This window comes from Dipodomys spectabilis, unplaced genomic scaffold (assembly GCF_019054845.1).
Source record: "Dipodomys spectabilis isolate Male_0828 unplaced genomic scaffold, ASM1905484v1 ptg000480l, whole genome shotgun sequence".
NCBI classification, from domain to species: domain Eukaryota; kingdom Metazoa; phylum Chordata; class Mammalia; order Rodentia; family Heteromyidae; genus Dipodomys; species Dipodomys spectabilis.
In genome coordinates this window covers 367906-383692 of record NW_024871157.1, presented here as the reverse complement: position 1 = coordinate 383692, position 15787 = coordinate 367906, and the positions used below count along the sequence as shown (strand labels likewise).

Here is a 15787-nt window from a genome sequence, read left to right as displayed (position 1 = left end):
TGCGCCCGCACGCCCAGGCCCAGCCCGTGCCATGTAGCTCCCCAACCTCTGACAGCATGGAGCAATTACCACCTGCAGCCCACCGGCCCCACCGCCCACCGGCTCCACCCCTGCCCAGCCCAGGGAGAGGACAGTCAGACCCAGACATAGGAAGAAAGGAAAGATGAGTTGATAAGAGACAGAGGCAGGGAGACAGCAACACAGAGCCGCAAAGTGTCGAGAGGGACGAGACGGCGGTGGAGACAAGCTGAATGGAGCCGCCGCGGTGAGGCACCTCACGCGGGCAGAGCGTGGGGAGGAGAGGCGCGTCTGCGCCCTGGCTTCCCCAGCAGAGCCAGGCTGGGCCGGCTGCAAGGGGTCTGAGGAAGACTCATCCTGGGACGCGTGGGATTTGCTGACGGCGGGGGGAGGGGGACCCCCGAGTCCCTGTTCGACCCAGGCCTGGCCAACTATGGACGTGGAGCGCAGGAGCCAACCCTGAACCAGCCAGCCCCCTGTCGGCCCCCGTCTGCCCCCCTTGCCTCTTTAGCCAACCGCAAGGGCTCCGCGCCTGGGCCCTGCGCTGCCCTCGGGTCAGCCAAGGCCAGCCTTACCTTGGCGAGGTCCTCCGAGCCGCCAGGCTGGCCAGTGGCCAGCAGGGGCGCGGGCCGCAGCAGGGGGTCGGGCAGCAGCTCCAGGCGCGGCCGCTTGCTCTCCATGAACTCCGCCTCTGCCTTGCCCAGCTCGGGCAGGTAGGGGTGCGACTGCTGCAGGTGCAGCTCCTGGGCCCTGCGGGAGGCACAGATGCCCGTGAAGCAGGTGCCGGGCGCCCGCAGGGAGGGCGCGGGCGGAGCGCCCTCCCAGGCCCTGCGCCCCACCGTTCAGCACGGCGCAGGGACCCGCTGCCCACCCGATCCCGCGGGCAGCCCACTCACCCGTACCCCACACCTCACCAAGATCCACCAAGATCTCCCAGAGATGCACAAACTACTGCTCCCTCGCCCCCACCCAGGGCAGACAGCGCCGGCTGAGCACAGAACACAGGCCAAGGCACCCAGCCTGGCGACTCCGTGATGGGGGTGTCCAGTCTGACCTCTGCTGGCCTCTTGAACTTACCCCTCCATTCTCCCACAGAGGGCATGGTCTGACCCAAGCACACACAGCAAGACTTAGGCCCCGGCCTCCATCCATCAAGCTGGGTCTGGGCTGCTCTAGATGCTTCTCAACACACCCAGAACAGAAGCCAAGCCCCGCTCCACTGGCCTCACCGCCAGCCCGGGGTGATCGGACCCTGCCAGTCACAGGGCCTCTGTGTGTGCCGGGGTCTGCCTGGGCCTCTGGCACCCAGCCCCTTCCCATCCGCCCCGCGCCCCTGTGGTCGCAGGACCACTCGGCTCTTCCTGGCCTGTGTCCTCCACTCCTGTGGCTCTGCCCCCGCCCAAGGCCCGCACCCCGCCCGCGCCTCTCCTCACCGCTCATTCCCCGGCTGGAACTCGGACAGCAGTGAGGGCCGCCTCCTCTGCGACGGGATGACGGAGCCGGGCGACAGGTGCGAGGTGTAGTCCCGGGGGTGGTGCTGGTACTCCAGCAGCCCCACGTCCTGCGGGGCAGAGGAGGGATGGGCAAAGGCAAGTGCAACCGCAGCCTGCTTGCCGCCCCGAGACCAGCAGGCACCTCCTGCCCGCGTCTCCCCAGCCCAGCCCATGGGCACTGCCGGACGCCCCGGTGCGGGAAAGGGCCGCCAGGCTCCACCCAGGTGCTCTGAGTGCCGCCCAGGCAGCCTCGCGTGCCCACCTTCCAGCTGCACGTGTGGGTGGGGCCTGCCGGGGGCCAGGCTGGCAAGAGCCAGGACCGCCTGCCTGAAGTCCCCTGCCCCCCCCCAGCGCCCACACCGGCCAGCCGCCGGTGCGCAGGGACCCAGCAGGCACTGCCGCCACCCCTGCCCACAGCTGCGCAGGCGCCAGACATACACGGCAGGTGAGCGTGGACGGCGAACTTCATAAAGAGCAACGTGAGCAGAAGACACGGCGCACCGGCAGGCCTCAGTCCGCCAGAAAGGGCCAAGGAGCCACGCGGCCCGTGCGTGCCCAGCTGCTTGCACAGGGAGGGGGAAGACGGCACGACCAGGGGTTGTCAGCTCAGGAGCCACCGGCTAGCGAGGGACACACCCTGCACACCAGGGTGCAGAGGCCAGCACTCCGCCGCCAGCGGCAGCCTCGCATGCCCAGCTCACAAACACCACGGTGTGATGGGTCCTGACACACCCAGTCCGACTCCCTACAGCCCTACTGGGCCTCCGCCTCCCTCAGAGCCCTGGACTGGGCCTCCGCCTCCCTCGGAGCCCTGGACCGGGCCTCCACCTCCCTCGGAGCCCTGGACTGGGCCTCCACCTCCCTCGGAGCCCTGGACCGGGCCTCTGCCTCCCTCGGAGCTCTGGACCGGGCCTCTGCCTCCACTGGAGCCCAGGCCTCCACCTCCGTCGGAGCCCTGGGTGGAATGGGCCTGGCCTCTGCCTCCACTGGAGCCCAGGCCTCTGCCTCCCTCTGAGTCCTGGGTGGACCGGACCTCCGCCTCCACTGGAGCCCAGGCCTCCGCCTCCCTCGGAGTCCTGGGTGGACCGGACCTCCGCCTCCACTGGAGCCCAGGCCTCCTCCTCCCTTGGAGCCCTGGACTGGGCCTCTGCCTCCACTGGAGCCCAGGCCTCCACCTCCCTCGGAGCTCTGGGTGGACCAGGCCTGGCCTCTGCTGCTCGCCAGGGCCTGCAGAGCCTCCTCCCAGAAGCCCTGCCTCAAGTCTGTGTTTTTCGGGGTCTTTTGCACAGGGTTTCCCAAGGCAGCCGACGCTAGCCTGGAACTCCCGACCCTCCGGCCTCCCCATCCCAGGGGCTGAGATGACAGCACGCGCCATTGCTGTGTTAGCAGCACATCCCCCAGGGAAAGTAAACGCTTACCAATTAAATTAAGTGGACCCCAACTTCCAAGTGCACCCCAATTTGAGAACTACTCTGTTTTGGAGAGGAAGAGACGAAGCCTGTCTAAAACAAGGAAACAAGACAGGCTTCCCAGCTGACTGACGGGTCAGCTGACGGGCCAGCTGGCACACGGTTACGTCGTGTGGCGACTGACTCGCAATGGTGGCATGGGCAGGCTGGTGGGTGGCACCCCTCTTGGTTTTTGTTTTGTTTGGTGTTTGCCATGCTGTTATTTCCCCGGCTTTCTAGAAAGATCCAAACTTCCTTTTGTTGCCTGGCCTTGCATTTGAGAGCAGGTATTTCCACAGTCAGAAGACGCAGCAGGTGTGTGGGGACATGGCTGTTTCTGAGACTCCAAAGCAAGCGTGGGAGGCTGTGGGCAGCGGGGCAGGGCCGGGCCTCAGCCCTCCACCTTCCCAGAGGTGATGGAGATGCCAGCACAGCCACCCTGTGACCCCCAGGGCCCAGACAGGGGCAGCTCCCAGGAGGCAGAGGGGCAGGAAGCCGGCACGGGGCGGGCTGTGGAGGCCGCAGTGCCAGGCTGCCAGGCCTAGTGAGATCTCCATGTGCAGCCGGGGTGAGGGAGGTAATGGGCACTGCGCCAAGCCCTGCACAGAGCTCATTAGCGGCAGGGGAGAGGGAGAGGGGAACCTGAGGCCCAGAGGGAGCAAGGTACCCTCCCCTGCGCTCAGCAGGGACCACACAGCTCTGTAAAGTGCACGGTAAGCCAGCATTCTGCAGAGGGGAAGAGGGCGGGCCCTGGGGCTCCCAGCCTGAGGGAACGAGACTGCCTCAGGAGGCCCCCTGCAGCTCTTCCTCCACCCCAGAAGCAGCCCAGGAAGCCCACGGGCCGCACAGGACAGGGGAGGAGGCGGCAGTGAGTCCATTCCTGGACTCACAGGATTTCCAGGCCCCCCTGCAATGATGGGGCTACCCCAAGAGTCCCCCCAGGGCCTTTGCACAGGTAGTCCCTCCCACCTGGGGGACTGCCACCTGCCTGGCCCTTCATCCCTCAGTCACAGCTCCACTGTCAGCTCTTCGCTCTTGACCCCCAACTTCGCTCTGGTGACCCCCAGCCCCGCGCCTCCCTGCACCACACAGGTGCCCGCTTTATTTACAGCCACATTCCCGGGGCCCAAGAGACCCGCACCCAACATGCCAGCCGTGTCAGCTGAACAAAGGAAAGAGCGAGGAACCAGGAGTGAGGGAGCGAGGGAGCGGACAGCCACACACAGAGGATGGGTGGGTGACGGGTGAGTGGAGGAGCGAGTTAATCAGTGGGTCGCTGAGTGAACGATGCAGGAATGGCAGATGGGTCAGTAAGCAGACGAGTAACCGAGTAAATGGACAAACGTGAGAAGGGGCGGGTAGATGAGCAGGTGGGCAGAGGGATGGCGTCAGGCACTGGCACCCACGAGGGTCCCAGTACTGGGGTGAAGCGGGCCTGGGACGCGCACACACAGGGGCCTCCAGGCCTGTGCAGCAGGCTGCAGACGGGCTTGTGACAAAGGAGAAAATAACCAGATGGCCCCTCCAGAGCTGCCCGGGTCTAACCTAGGCCAAAAGCCAAAGCTCAGGCCCGAGGCCAGGACGCTGCTCCATCGGGCATCAGGGCACTTGGCCAGCGCCCTACACAGCGACACACACAGCAGGGCATCCTGTCCACAGAAACTGCCCACCACCCCTGTGCCAGCCAGGGGACAGGCCACCCTGGTCCTCGGGCGGGGGGACAGGCCCTGGGCCTCAGGCGGGGGACAGGGGACAGGCCATCCTGGGTCCTCGGGCGGGGGACAGGCCACCCTGGGTCCTCGGGCGAGGGACAGGGGACAGGCCACCCTGGGTCCTCAGGTGGGGGCCAGGGGACAGGCTACCCTGGGCCTCAGGCAGGGGACAGGGGACAGGCCAGACAGGCTGCCCTGGGTCCTCGGGCGGGGGGGGAGGGGGACAGGGGACAGGCCGCCCTGGGTCTTCGGGCAGGTGGGGGGGACGGGACAGGCCACCCTGGGCCTTGGGCAGGTGGGGGGGACAGGGGACAGGCCACCCTGGGCCTCGGAGGGGAGGGACAGGGGACAGGCCACCCTGGGCCTCGGGCCTGGAAAGGAGGAGAAAGGAGGAGCCTGGAATTCCAAACTGTGAAATGACCGATGTGGCCAGGGCGCCTGCCGCTCCACTTCCCACTCTCTCCGTCACCTGTGTGCTCTGTGGAGAACTAGGGGACACACACGGGCATGTACACACACAACCATACACACCCAACCATACGTCCACCATATCCACAGACACACACACACACCATACATGCCCAACTATACCCACTATGTACACAATACACGCCATACACACACATACACACCATACACTTGTCTATTCATACGTACACCACACACACCGTATACATACATACGCTACACACACAACTGTACATACATACGTGTACATACACATAGCACACGCAGCACACATACAACCATACACACATCATATACATACATACCATATGCTACACAAGCTACATGCACGCACGCATGCAACACAGCTAACCTCACAACCTAACTGTCCCTGCTCAATGCTGGGGTCACAGGGGCCAGGCCGCCCAGCCAGCCCTGCCCCCGCCGCGGGCTGCGCGGCGCTCAGGCCACAGACCGAGCTCTCGGCCCAGCGGTGTGGGGATGCTCAGGAAGAGCGAGCACGCTGGGCCCGCGCTGGGCCTCTGCAGGCCACGCCCGTGGGTGGCTCCCCATGGAACCCTCTGCCCTGGGACCCCGGGGAATGGCGTGAGCCCATCCTGAGGAGAGCGAGCTTGAGCAGTGGGATGGGCAGAGCCAAGCAGGAAGGCCAAGGCCGGGGCAGGCTGGAGTGACACCCGGGTCACGGGGGTGGGGTCAGGGGTCAGAGGTCAGGCACTTCCGGGAGGGCACACATGGGTGGCCACCCCCCTCCCACCCAAGACGGGAACTGTGGCTACCAGGCAGAGCCCTGCTCACCCACCTCATCCTCTCAGCCGCATCCTGCATTCCTGCTGCCCCAGGAGTGAGGCATCCGGGGTCAGAGGGCAGGAATGCGGGTGAAAGGGCAGGGGCCGTAGCAGCCTAGACTCCCTGACACTGGCCACGGGGCGGGCAGCAGCCTAGACTCCCTGACACTGGCCACGGGGCGGGCAGCAGCCTAGACTCCCTGACACTGGCCACGGGGCGGGCAGCAGCCTAGACTCCCTGACACTGGCCACGGGGCGGGCAGCAGCCTAGACTCCCTGACACTGGCCACGGGGCGGGCAGCAGCCTAGACTCCCTGACACTGGCCACGGGGCGGGCAGCAGCCTAGACTCCCTGACACTGGCCACGGGGCGGGCAGGTGAGGAGCAGCCTAGACTCCCTGACACTGGCCACGGGGCGGGCAGCAGCCTAGACTCCCTGACACTGGCCACGGGGCGGGCAGGTGAGGAGCAGCCTAGACTCCCTGACACTGGCCACGGGGCGGGCAGGTGAGGAGCAGCCTAGACTCCCTGACACTGGCCACGGGGCGGGCAGCAGCCTAGACTCCCTGACACTGGCCACGGGGCGGGCAGCAGCCTAGACTCCCTGACACTGGCCACGGGGCGGGCAGGTGAGGAGCAGCCTAGACTCCCTGACACTGGCCACGGGGCGGGCAGCAGCCTAGACTCCCTGACACTGGCCACGGGGCGGGCAGGTGAGGAGCAGCCTAGACTCCCTGACACTGGCCACGGGGCGGGCAGGTGAGGAGCAGCCTAGACTCCCTGACACTGGCCACGGGGCGGGCAGCAGCCTAGACTCCCTGACACTGGCCACGGGGCGGGCAGGTGAGGAGCAGCCTAGACTCCCTGACACTGGCCACGGGGCGGGCAGGTGAGGAGCAGCCTAGACTCCCTGACACTGGCCACGGGGCGGGCAGCAGCCTAGACTCCCTGACACTGGCCACGGGGCGGGCAGGTGAGGAGCAGCCTAGACTCCCTGACACTGGCCACGGGGCGGGCAGGTGAGGAGCAGCCTAGACTCCCTGACACTGGCCACGGGGCGGGCAGCAGCCTAGACTCCCTGACACTGGCCACGGGGCGGGCAGGTGAGGAGCAGCCTAGACTCCCTGACACTGGCCACGGGGCGGGCAGGTGAGGAGCAGCCTAGACTCCCTGACACTGGCCACGGGGCGGGCAGCAGCCTAGACTCCCTGACACTGGCCACGGGGCGGGCAGGTGAGGAGCAGCCTAGACTCCCTGACACTGGCCACGGGGCGGGCAGGTGAGGAGCAGCCTAGACTCCCTGACACTGGCCACGGGGCGGGCAGCAGCCTAGACTCCCTGACACTGGCCACGGGGCGGGCAGCAGCCTAGACTCCCTGACACTGGCCACGGGGCGGGCAGGTGAGGAGCAGCCTAGACTCCCTGACACTGGCCACGGGGCGGGCAGGTGAGGAGCAGCCTAGACTCCCTGACACTGGCCACGGGGCGGGCAGCAGCCTAGACTCCCTGACACTGGCCACGGGGCGGGCAGGTGAGGAGCAGCCTAGACTCCCTGACACTGGCCACGGGGCGGGCAGGTGAGGAGCAGCCTAGACTCCCTGACACTGGCCACGGGGCGGGCAGCAGCCTAGACTCCCTGACACTGGCCACGGGGCGGGCAGGTGAGGAGCAGCCTAGACTCCCTGACACTGGCCACGGGGCGGGCAGGTGAGGAGCAGCCTAGACTCCCTGACACTGGCCACGGGGCGGGCAGCAGCCTAGACTCCCTGACACTGGCCACGGGGCGGGCAGGTGAGGAGCAGCCTAGACTCCCTGACACTGGCCACGGGGCGGGCAGGTGAGGAGCAGCCTAGACTCCCTGACACTGGCCACGGGGCGGGCAGCAGCCTAGACTCCCTGACACTGGCCACGGGGCGGGCAGGTGAGGAGCAGCCTAGACTCCCTGACACTGGCCACGGGGCGGGCAGGTGAGGAGCAGCCTAGACTCCCTGACACTGGCCACGGGGCGGGCAGCAGCCTAGACTCCCTGACACTGGCCACGGGGCGGGCAGGTGAGGAGCAGCCTAGACTCCCTGACACTGGCCACGGGGCGGGCAGGTGAGGAGCAGCCTAGACTCCCTGACACTGGCCACGGGGCGGGCAGCAGCCTAGACTCCCTGACACTGGCCACGGGGCGGGCAGGTGAGGAGCAGCCTAGACTCCCTGACACTGGCCACGGGGCGGGCAGGTGAGGAGCAGCCTAGACTCCCTGACACTGGCCACGGGGCGGGCAGCAGCCTAGACTCCCTGACACTGGCCACGGGGCGGGCAGGTGAGGAGCAGCCTAGACTCCCTGACACTGGCCACGGGGCGGGCAGGTGAGGAGCAGCCTAGACTCCCTGACACTGGCCACGGGGCGGGCAGCAGCCTAGACTCCCTGACACTGGCCACGGGGCGGGCAGGTGAGGAGCAGCCTAGACTCCCTGACACTGGCCACGGGGCGGGCAGGTGAGGAGCAGCCTAGACTCCCTGACACTGGCCACGGGGTGGGCAGGTGAGGAGCAGGCATCCAAAGGGCAGGATGGGAGCAGGATGGGGAGTGGGAGGGGAGCCAAAGGCATCTGGCAGCAAGAGCGGCCAGGACAGGCAGCTCAGCCTCACAGGGAGGTCACCCTGCAGCGGCCAGGACAGGCAGGGCGCCTCCGGGCAGCACAGACTCACGGGGAGGTCACCCCGCAGCGGCCAGGACAGGCAGGGCGCCTCCGGGCAGCTCAGCCTCACGGGGAGGTCACCCCGCAGCGGCCAGGACAGGCAGGGCGCCTCCGGGCAACACAGACTCACGGGCCCGGCGCAGAGGCTGGCAGGCTCCCCAGGGCCCAGACGTTGCCGGCAGCAGCGGTGCGCTGTTGGGGCCCCATGCCAGCAGCCCCATCACTGCCTGAGCTGGCCTCAGAGCCTCAGGAGATGAGCAGAGAGGTCGTGAGCGCCAGCGACAGGGCTCTGACGCCAAGGCCCCCGGAAACCAACCCAACCCAGGAGAGCAGAGCGGAGGCTGGGCAGGCTGGGTGGACACAGCTGCGTGGATACAGGACGCACACTGCAAGCTGATCTGCACAGAGCCTCTCACCCGACCCCGCCTCCACCCTCCGGGAGGCCCCGCCTCCCCTCCTCCCGCCCCCCCATCTAAAGGCTGGCTCCACCAGCCCGACCCACTTGCCAGCACAGGGCCGAGAAGGGTCCTGGGGGAGGCTGGCCGCTGTCTAAGACTCAGGGCCACTGAGGCCACACAGCCTGGCTCCAAGGACGTGGCAGAAGAGCCCCCGAGAGGCCGTGGCCTGCCGCGAGTCTTACCGTGTGGGGCCGGGCGATCTGCACCGGGTAGATGCCGTGGGGCGGGTAGCGGGTCTCGGTGGCCCTCCACGTCTGAGCCACTGGCTGTGTGGACCCCGACATGGCGCACGGGGGGCTTTGGGGCCCGGTGAGTGGTAATCTCCACAAAGGACTAGAGGCCGGTCCTCCTCACCAGCCCCTGAGGGGAAATAAACAGAAACAGAGCCCGGTCAGCGGGGACCGCACCCCACCCAAGACCGGGCGGGGTCCCCTCACGGTGGCCCCCAGCAGACCTCCTCCATCCAGCCGCTCACCCGCCACCCTCAGCAAGGGGGGAACAGACAGCCCACGTGGCCGAGGCCCCCATCCACAGCTGCGCCCAGAGCCCGGGAGGCCCCATACCCACTGGGCCGCAAGCACCACGCCACCGCCTGAGGGGCTTTCCGGGCTCCAGGGCAGAGCTTCCCAAAAGCCTCTGGCCGCGGCCTCTGCGCTGCCAGGTCTGGGCTGGGGGGGAGGGGGGGACACAGGCAACAGTGTCCAGCGTCATATCGGGCAGGCGTAGGTCACACAGCGTGACCCAGCGTAGCCCTCCCGGAGGACACCCCCATGAGAAGGTGACGCTGACAGGGCAGGACAGACAGGGACAGGGGGTCAGGGGCACTCAGAGCCCCATGAGGGGAGAGTCTGAGGACAGGAGCCGGTGGGGCCGGGTTCTGAACAGGAGGGCCTCAAGTGGCAGCCCGGCGACCTCAGAGGACAAAGACCCCACAGGCCCCGAGGCTCCCCGCAGAGCCTCCAGTGCCGGCCACGTTGGGACCCTAGGGCCCTGACCTGCGTCACCACAGCTGCTGACCCAGGGCCAAGCCCAGCCCCGGCCCGGCTCCCGGAGAAAGAACATCGTCAGCCTGGAAGAAGACTCCAGACCTGGAAAGCCAAGCCAAGCCGGCTGCTGGGTTGCCCCCCCCACAACGCCTGCCTGGGGCCGGTGCCGTCCCCACCGAGGTGCCCGGCCTGCAGGCCTGTGGTGACAGCCCCAGGGCCCACAGGAGCCACAAGCCTGTCCGTGTCCTGCTCCCCATCCTCACCCTCTGCGGGCGTGCTCATGCCTCTCGGCCCAGGATCCTGGGTGGTCACATGATCTGGGCCCAGCCAATCACCTTCCTGAAGCCAGTGATTGGCTGTGAGGCGGGCACATGACCCAGTCTGAGCCAGGAAGGCTGTCTTGAGACTCTGGCTGAAGACTGGGACTGGCGAGGCCCGCTGGGGGTCTCCCCCAAGCTCTCGGCAGCCACGCGGCAGAAGCTCAGCAACAAGGATAGATAGCTGTGGCTGGAAGGCCCCCACCCGCCCCGTCTGCCACAGCTGGGCCGGCAGGCCCCGGTGGGAAGAAACCAGAGCCCAGCCTGATGCCCCTCCAGAAAGGACATGCCCTGAGCCCACCACCCCTGGGCCGCGTGGCCTGGTGCTGGCGGGCCACCTCCCTCCTTGGGACCTCTGCGAAGTGGAGTGGCCACTCTAGCGGGACTGCCTCAGACAGCCCCACCGGTGGGCAACACGGCCGCTGGCACGGCAGCGCGAGCCTGGGCCCTCGGCTTTCAGGGGTGTCCGGGAGGGCCTGCAGCCACTGGCCTGCAGCAGCACAAACAGGAAGGAGCTGTGCCATCCGAGGACCCCCGTTGGCCGCCAGAACAGCATCCCGGCCAGTGCGGCCGCTGCGGCCTCGTGTCCTATCACCAGTTCAGCAGACCCTCTCCCACAACTCGATCCTCAGGCTTCTGTGTGGAGCCTCAGAGTCTACGGCGCGGCCCTGATGTTGGCCCTGGGACGCCACTCCCAGCATCACGTGGAAGGAAGAACCCACCCAGCTCGTGCACACGTGCATGCTCAGAACAGGGCGTCCACACAGCTGTCTGCTGGTGGAGTACTACTCAGCCATAAAAAAGCATCATACTGAAAAGGGGCCACACGCACACAGTGCAAATGTCTAGAGCAGGCCGTGCCCGGTCAGAGGTGGCCAGGTGAGGCTTGGGTAGAGAGAAGAGGCTTGATACAAGTGAGCGGGGGTACAGCAAAGGAGGAGGGCACTGTGGGGAGAGGGTGCGGAGGAGGCCACGCAGACCTCCAAGAGGAGAGACGGCGGCTGTGGGCAGAGGCCACAGACCCGCACACAGACGTGAGGAAGCGGGCAGGAGGGGCGGCACAGAGGAGGAGGCGGCAAGCAGGGCGGAGGGCAGGGCGGCCGCCAGGACAGAGGCGGGGCGGCCCAAGTGTGGAGCCTGGTAAACAGCAGGCGCTCGACGAGGCTTGCTTGACCAAAGGACAGGCTGAGCCCAGCCGCGGGCCGCCAGAATCCCCTTGGGCTGGGACACCCAGGGCGTGCCACCCCCCAGAGCCCCGCTGAGACCCCGGAGGTGCTGAGCTCTTCACTGACCAGCACCCCCACACAGGGCCTGCACCCAGCCCCCTGCTGCCCCCGGTGGGGTCCCCAAACCCCACATCCAGACAGGCTCAGAGCCCCCGCAGCTGCATTCTGCCCGCCGTGCCCAGACCCACTGTGGCGGCATCCGGCAGTGCCCGCCGGGGCTGCTGGCACACAGGTCCCGTGGCACTGCGGCAAGAAGCTGCCCCCCGACCCCGCTTCCCGAGGAAGCCATGGGGCTGGCCCCCAGGCGCCATGGGCCACGTGTGAGCATCAACTGAAGTCCTGGGCCAAAGACCAGCTCGCCGGCAGGTAGCTGGGCCGCCCCACGGCCCGGCAAGGCCCAGCGCCAGGCCGCCGCCTCCCCTACACCGGCGGCTCCAGGTGAGCCTGGCTGCAGATGGCGACCGAATGCCTCTAGGGTCTCCACAGCAGCGGCTGGCCCAGCCCTCCGTCTTGCTGGGGGAGGGCTGCCGAGCCTCCCCACCCCTGCCAGGGGTCAGGACCCCCCCACACACACTTAGCTCTGAACCCTTGCCTGGACCCAGCTGTGCCTGAAGCTTCCATGGGGGGGGGGGCTGTCCTCAGACAGAGACCCTGGGAGCTCCAGGATCAGGTCCCCTGGGACACTCGGGGCCCCACTCTGGGACGCGCCATCCTCCTCACAACACCAAGTGGGATCCCCACGCGGGGCCCCAGGGGCAGGAGGCTGCCATGGGGGTGCTGGGATGCAGCTTTGCAGACACCCCGTGTAGCCCTGGCGGCACCCCGCTCCTCTAGACTGTGGCCCAGGACAAACCTCCGACCTCTAAGGCCCTCAGGCACACTGGGTCCCGGAGGAGGGAGGCCATGGGCAGAGCAGCAGGAGGAAGGCCGTGGGCAGAGCAGCAGGAGGAGGGAGGCCGTGGGCAGAGCAGGAGGAGGGAGGCCGTGGGCAGAGCAGGAGGAGGGAGGCCGTGGGCAGAGCAGGAGGAGGAGGGAGGCTGTGGGCAGAGCAGGAGGAGGGAGGCCGTGGGCAGAGCAGGAGGAGGAGGGAGGCCGTGGGCAGAGCAGCAGGAGGAGGGAGGCTGTGGGCAGAGCAGGAGGAGGAGGGAGGTCGTGGGCAGAGCAGGAGGAGGGAGGCCGTGGGCAGAGCAGGAGGAGGAGGGAGGTAGTGGGCAGAGCAGGAGGAGGAGGGAGGCCGTGGGCAGAGCAGCAGGAGGAGGAGGGAGGCCGTGGGCAGAGCAGCAGGAGGAGGGAGGCCGTGGGCAGAGCAGGAGGAGGAGGGAGGCCGTGGGCAGAGCAGGAGGAGGAGGGAGGCTGTGGGCAGAGCAGGAGGGGGAGGGAGGCCGTGGGCAGAGCAGGAGGAGGAGGGAGGCCGTGGGCAGAGCAGGAGGAGGGAGGCCGTGGGCAGAGCAGCAGGAGGAGGGAGGTCGTGGGCAGAGCAGGAGGAGGAGGGAGGCCGTGGGCAGAGCAGCAGGAGGAGGAGGGAGGCCGTGGGCAGAGCAGGAGGAGGAGGGAGGCCGTGGGCAAAGCAGGAGGAGGGAGGCCGTGGGCAAAGCAGGAGGAGGGAGGCCGTGGGCAAAGCAGGAGGAGGGAGGCCGTGGGCAGAGCAGGAGGAGGAGGGAGGCCGTGGGCAGAGCAGGAGGAGGGAGGCTGTGGGCAGAGCAGGAGGAGGAGGGAGGCCGTGGGCAGAGCAGCAGGAGGAGGGAGGCCGTGGGCAGAGCAGCAGGAGGGAGGCTGTGGGCAGAGCAGGAGGAGGAGGGAGGCCGTGGGCAGAGCAGGAGGAGGGAGGCCGTGGGCAGAGCAGGAGGAGGAGGGAGGCCGTGGGCAGAGCAGGAGGAGGAGGGAGGCTGTGGGCAGAGCAGGAGGAGGGAGGCTGTGGGCAGAGCAGGAGGAGGAGGGAGGTCGTGGGCAGAGCAGGAGGAGGGAGGTCGTGGGCAGAGCAGGAGGAGGGAGGCCGTGGGCAGAGCAGGAGGAGGAGGGAGGCCGTGGGCAGAGCAGGAGGAGGAGGGAGGCCGTGGGCAGAGCAGGAGGAGGGAGGCCGTGGGCAGAGCAGCAGGAGGAGGGAGGCCGTGGGCAGAGCAGCAGGAGGAGGGAGGCCGTGGGCAGAGCAGGAGGAGGAGGGAGGCCGTGGGCAGAGCAGCAGGAGGAGGGAGGCCGTGGGCAGAGCAGGAGGAGGAGGGAGGCGTGGGCAGAGCAGGAGGAGGGAGGCCGTGGGCAGAGCAGGAGGAGGAGGGAGGCCGTGGGCAGAGCAGGAGGAGGAGGGAGGCCGTGGGCAGAGCAGGAGGAGGAGGGAGGCCGTGGGCAGAGCAGCAGGAGGAGGGAGGCCGTGGGCAGAGCAGGAGGAGGAGGGAGGCCGTGGGCAGAGCAGGAGGAGGGAGGCCGTGGGCAGAGCAGGAGGAGGAGGGAGGCCGTGGGCAGAGCAGGAGGAGGAGGGAGGCCGTGGGCAGAGCAGGAGGAGGAGGGAGGCCGTGGGCAGAGCAGCAGGAGGAGGGAGGCCGTGGGCAGAGCAGGAGGAGGAGGGAGGCCGTGGGCAGAGCAGGAGGAGGGAGGCCGTGGGCAGAGCAGGAGGAGGAGGGAGGCCGTGGGCAGAGCAGGAGGAGGAGGGAGGCTGTGGGCAGAGCAGCAGGAGCAGGAGGGAGGCCGTGGGCAGAGCAGGAGGAGGGAGGCCGTGGGCAGAGCAGGAGGAGGAGGGAGGCCGTGGGCAGAGCAGGAGGAGGAGGGAGGCCGTGGGCAGAGCAGCAGGAGGAGGGAGGCCGTGGGCAGAGCAGGAGGAGGAGGGAGGCCGTGGGCAGAGCAGGAGGAGGGAGGCCGTGGGCAGAGCAGGAGGAGGAGGGAGGCCGTGGGCAGAGCAGGAGGAGGAGGGAGGCCGTGGGCAGACAGGAGGAGGAGGGAGGCCGTGGGCAGAGCAGCAGGAGGAGGGAGGCCGTGGGCAGAGCAGGAGGAGGAGGGAGGCCGTGGGCAGAGCAGGAGGAGGGAGGCCGTGGGCAGAGCAGGAGGAGGAGGGAGGCCGTGGGCAGAGCAGGAGGAGGAGGGAGGCTGTGGGCAGAGCAGCAGGAGCAGGAGGGAGGCCGTGGGCAGAGCAGGAGGAGGGAGGCCGTGGGCAGAGCAGGAGGAGGAGGGAGGCCGTGGGCAGAGCAGGAGGAGGAGGGAGGCCGTGGGCAGAGCAGCAGGAGGAGGGAGGCCGTGGGCAGAGCAGGAGGAGGAGGGAGGCCGTCGGCAGAGCAGGAGGAGGGAGGCCGTGGGCAGAGCAGCAGGAGGAGGGAGGCCGTGGGCAGAGCAGGAGGAGGGAGGCCGTGGGCAGAGCAGCAGGAGGAGGGAGGCCGTGGGCAGAGCAGCAGGAGGAGGGAGGCCGTGGGCAGAGCAGGAGGAGGAGGGAGGCCGTGGGCAGAGCCAGACCTGTCACGGGTGGTGGCAGTTCACAGGAGGGGCTCCGCCCTCCGCCCGTCCCTCCCAGGAGCTTAGAGGGAGCCCAAGTGGAAGCCTGAGGGCGGTCCAGGCCCCAGAGGAGCTTCCCAGCCTCCGCTGGGCAGGCGGACCTGTCTGGGCCTCAGTTTCCTCAGCTGCCCTGGGCAGCAGGGCTCTGGGGTGTCGCTGGGGGCGGGGAAGGCTTGGGGTTGGAAGCCAGCCCCCATGGCACCCCACACGAAGGGCTGAGGAGCCCAGACAGCACCCTGCGGGCTGCGTGCGGGCAGTGGAGCGGGGCTGGGACCCGGGTGAAGGCTGGCCTCCGGCCCTCTGGGCTCCAGGGCGGCTTCTGCAGTCAAGCTGCAGACACATGGCGGCCCAACGTCTGGGACAGAGGCTCCGTGGCCAGCGCGTGCGGTCACCGCCTCCAGGCCGCCTCCGGAGCTCTCCCACGGAGTCCCCAGCCCTCACCGCCGTGCGCGGCAGGCGGCTGGGCCACTCGGCCAGGTCGGCTTCCTCAAGCTCCGGGACGCCCCGTGTCATACCCGCACCACCCGCCGAGGCCGGCGCTGGTGCCTCACCAACCAGGCTCAGGCCGCAAGTTTGCATCTGGCCATGGGAGGCGCACAGGGCCGGGGCACCGGAGTGCTCCGGAAGAGAGGGGAAGCAAGTGGGCGCAGACCCGACCCCACCTCGGGACCCCCGGAGGCGACTGCCCGGAAGGTGCCATGTGGCACTGGTG

At 68.4% G+C, this 15787-nt stretch overlaps 1 protein-coding gene across 3 annotated transcripts in view; it reads right to left on the bottom strand.

Moving 5' to 3' along the window:
- The window catches only part of Ncor2 (nuclear receptor corepressor 2), a 99611-nt gene that overhangs the window by 71217 nt on the left and 12607 nt on the right, over positions 1–15787 (bottom strand). For all 3 annotated transcript variants that reach the window (XM_042668992.1, XM_042668993.1, XM_042668994.1), the window contains exons 2-4: positions 9255–9432; positions 1452–1579; positions 594–768 (exon numbers count right to left, since the gene is read on the bottom strand). In XM_042668992.1, coding sequence (XP_042524926.1) covers positions 594–768; positions 1452–1579; positions 9255–9356 — 405 coding nt within the window. In that variant the 5' untranslated portion in view covers positions 9357–9432. The remainder of the gene's footprint in view (positions 1–593; positions 769–1451; positions 1580–9254; positions 9433–15787) is intronic.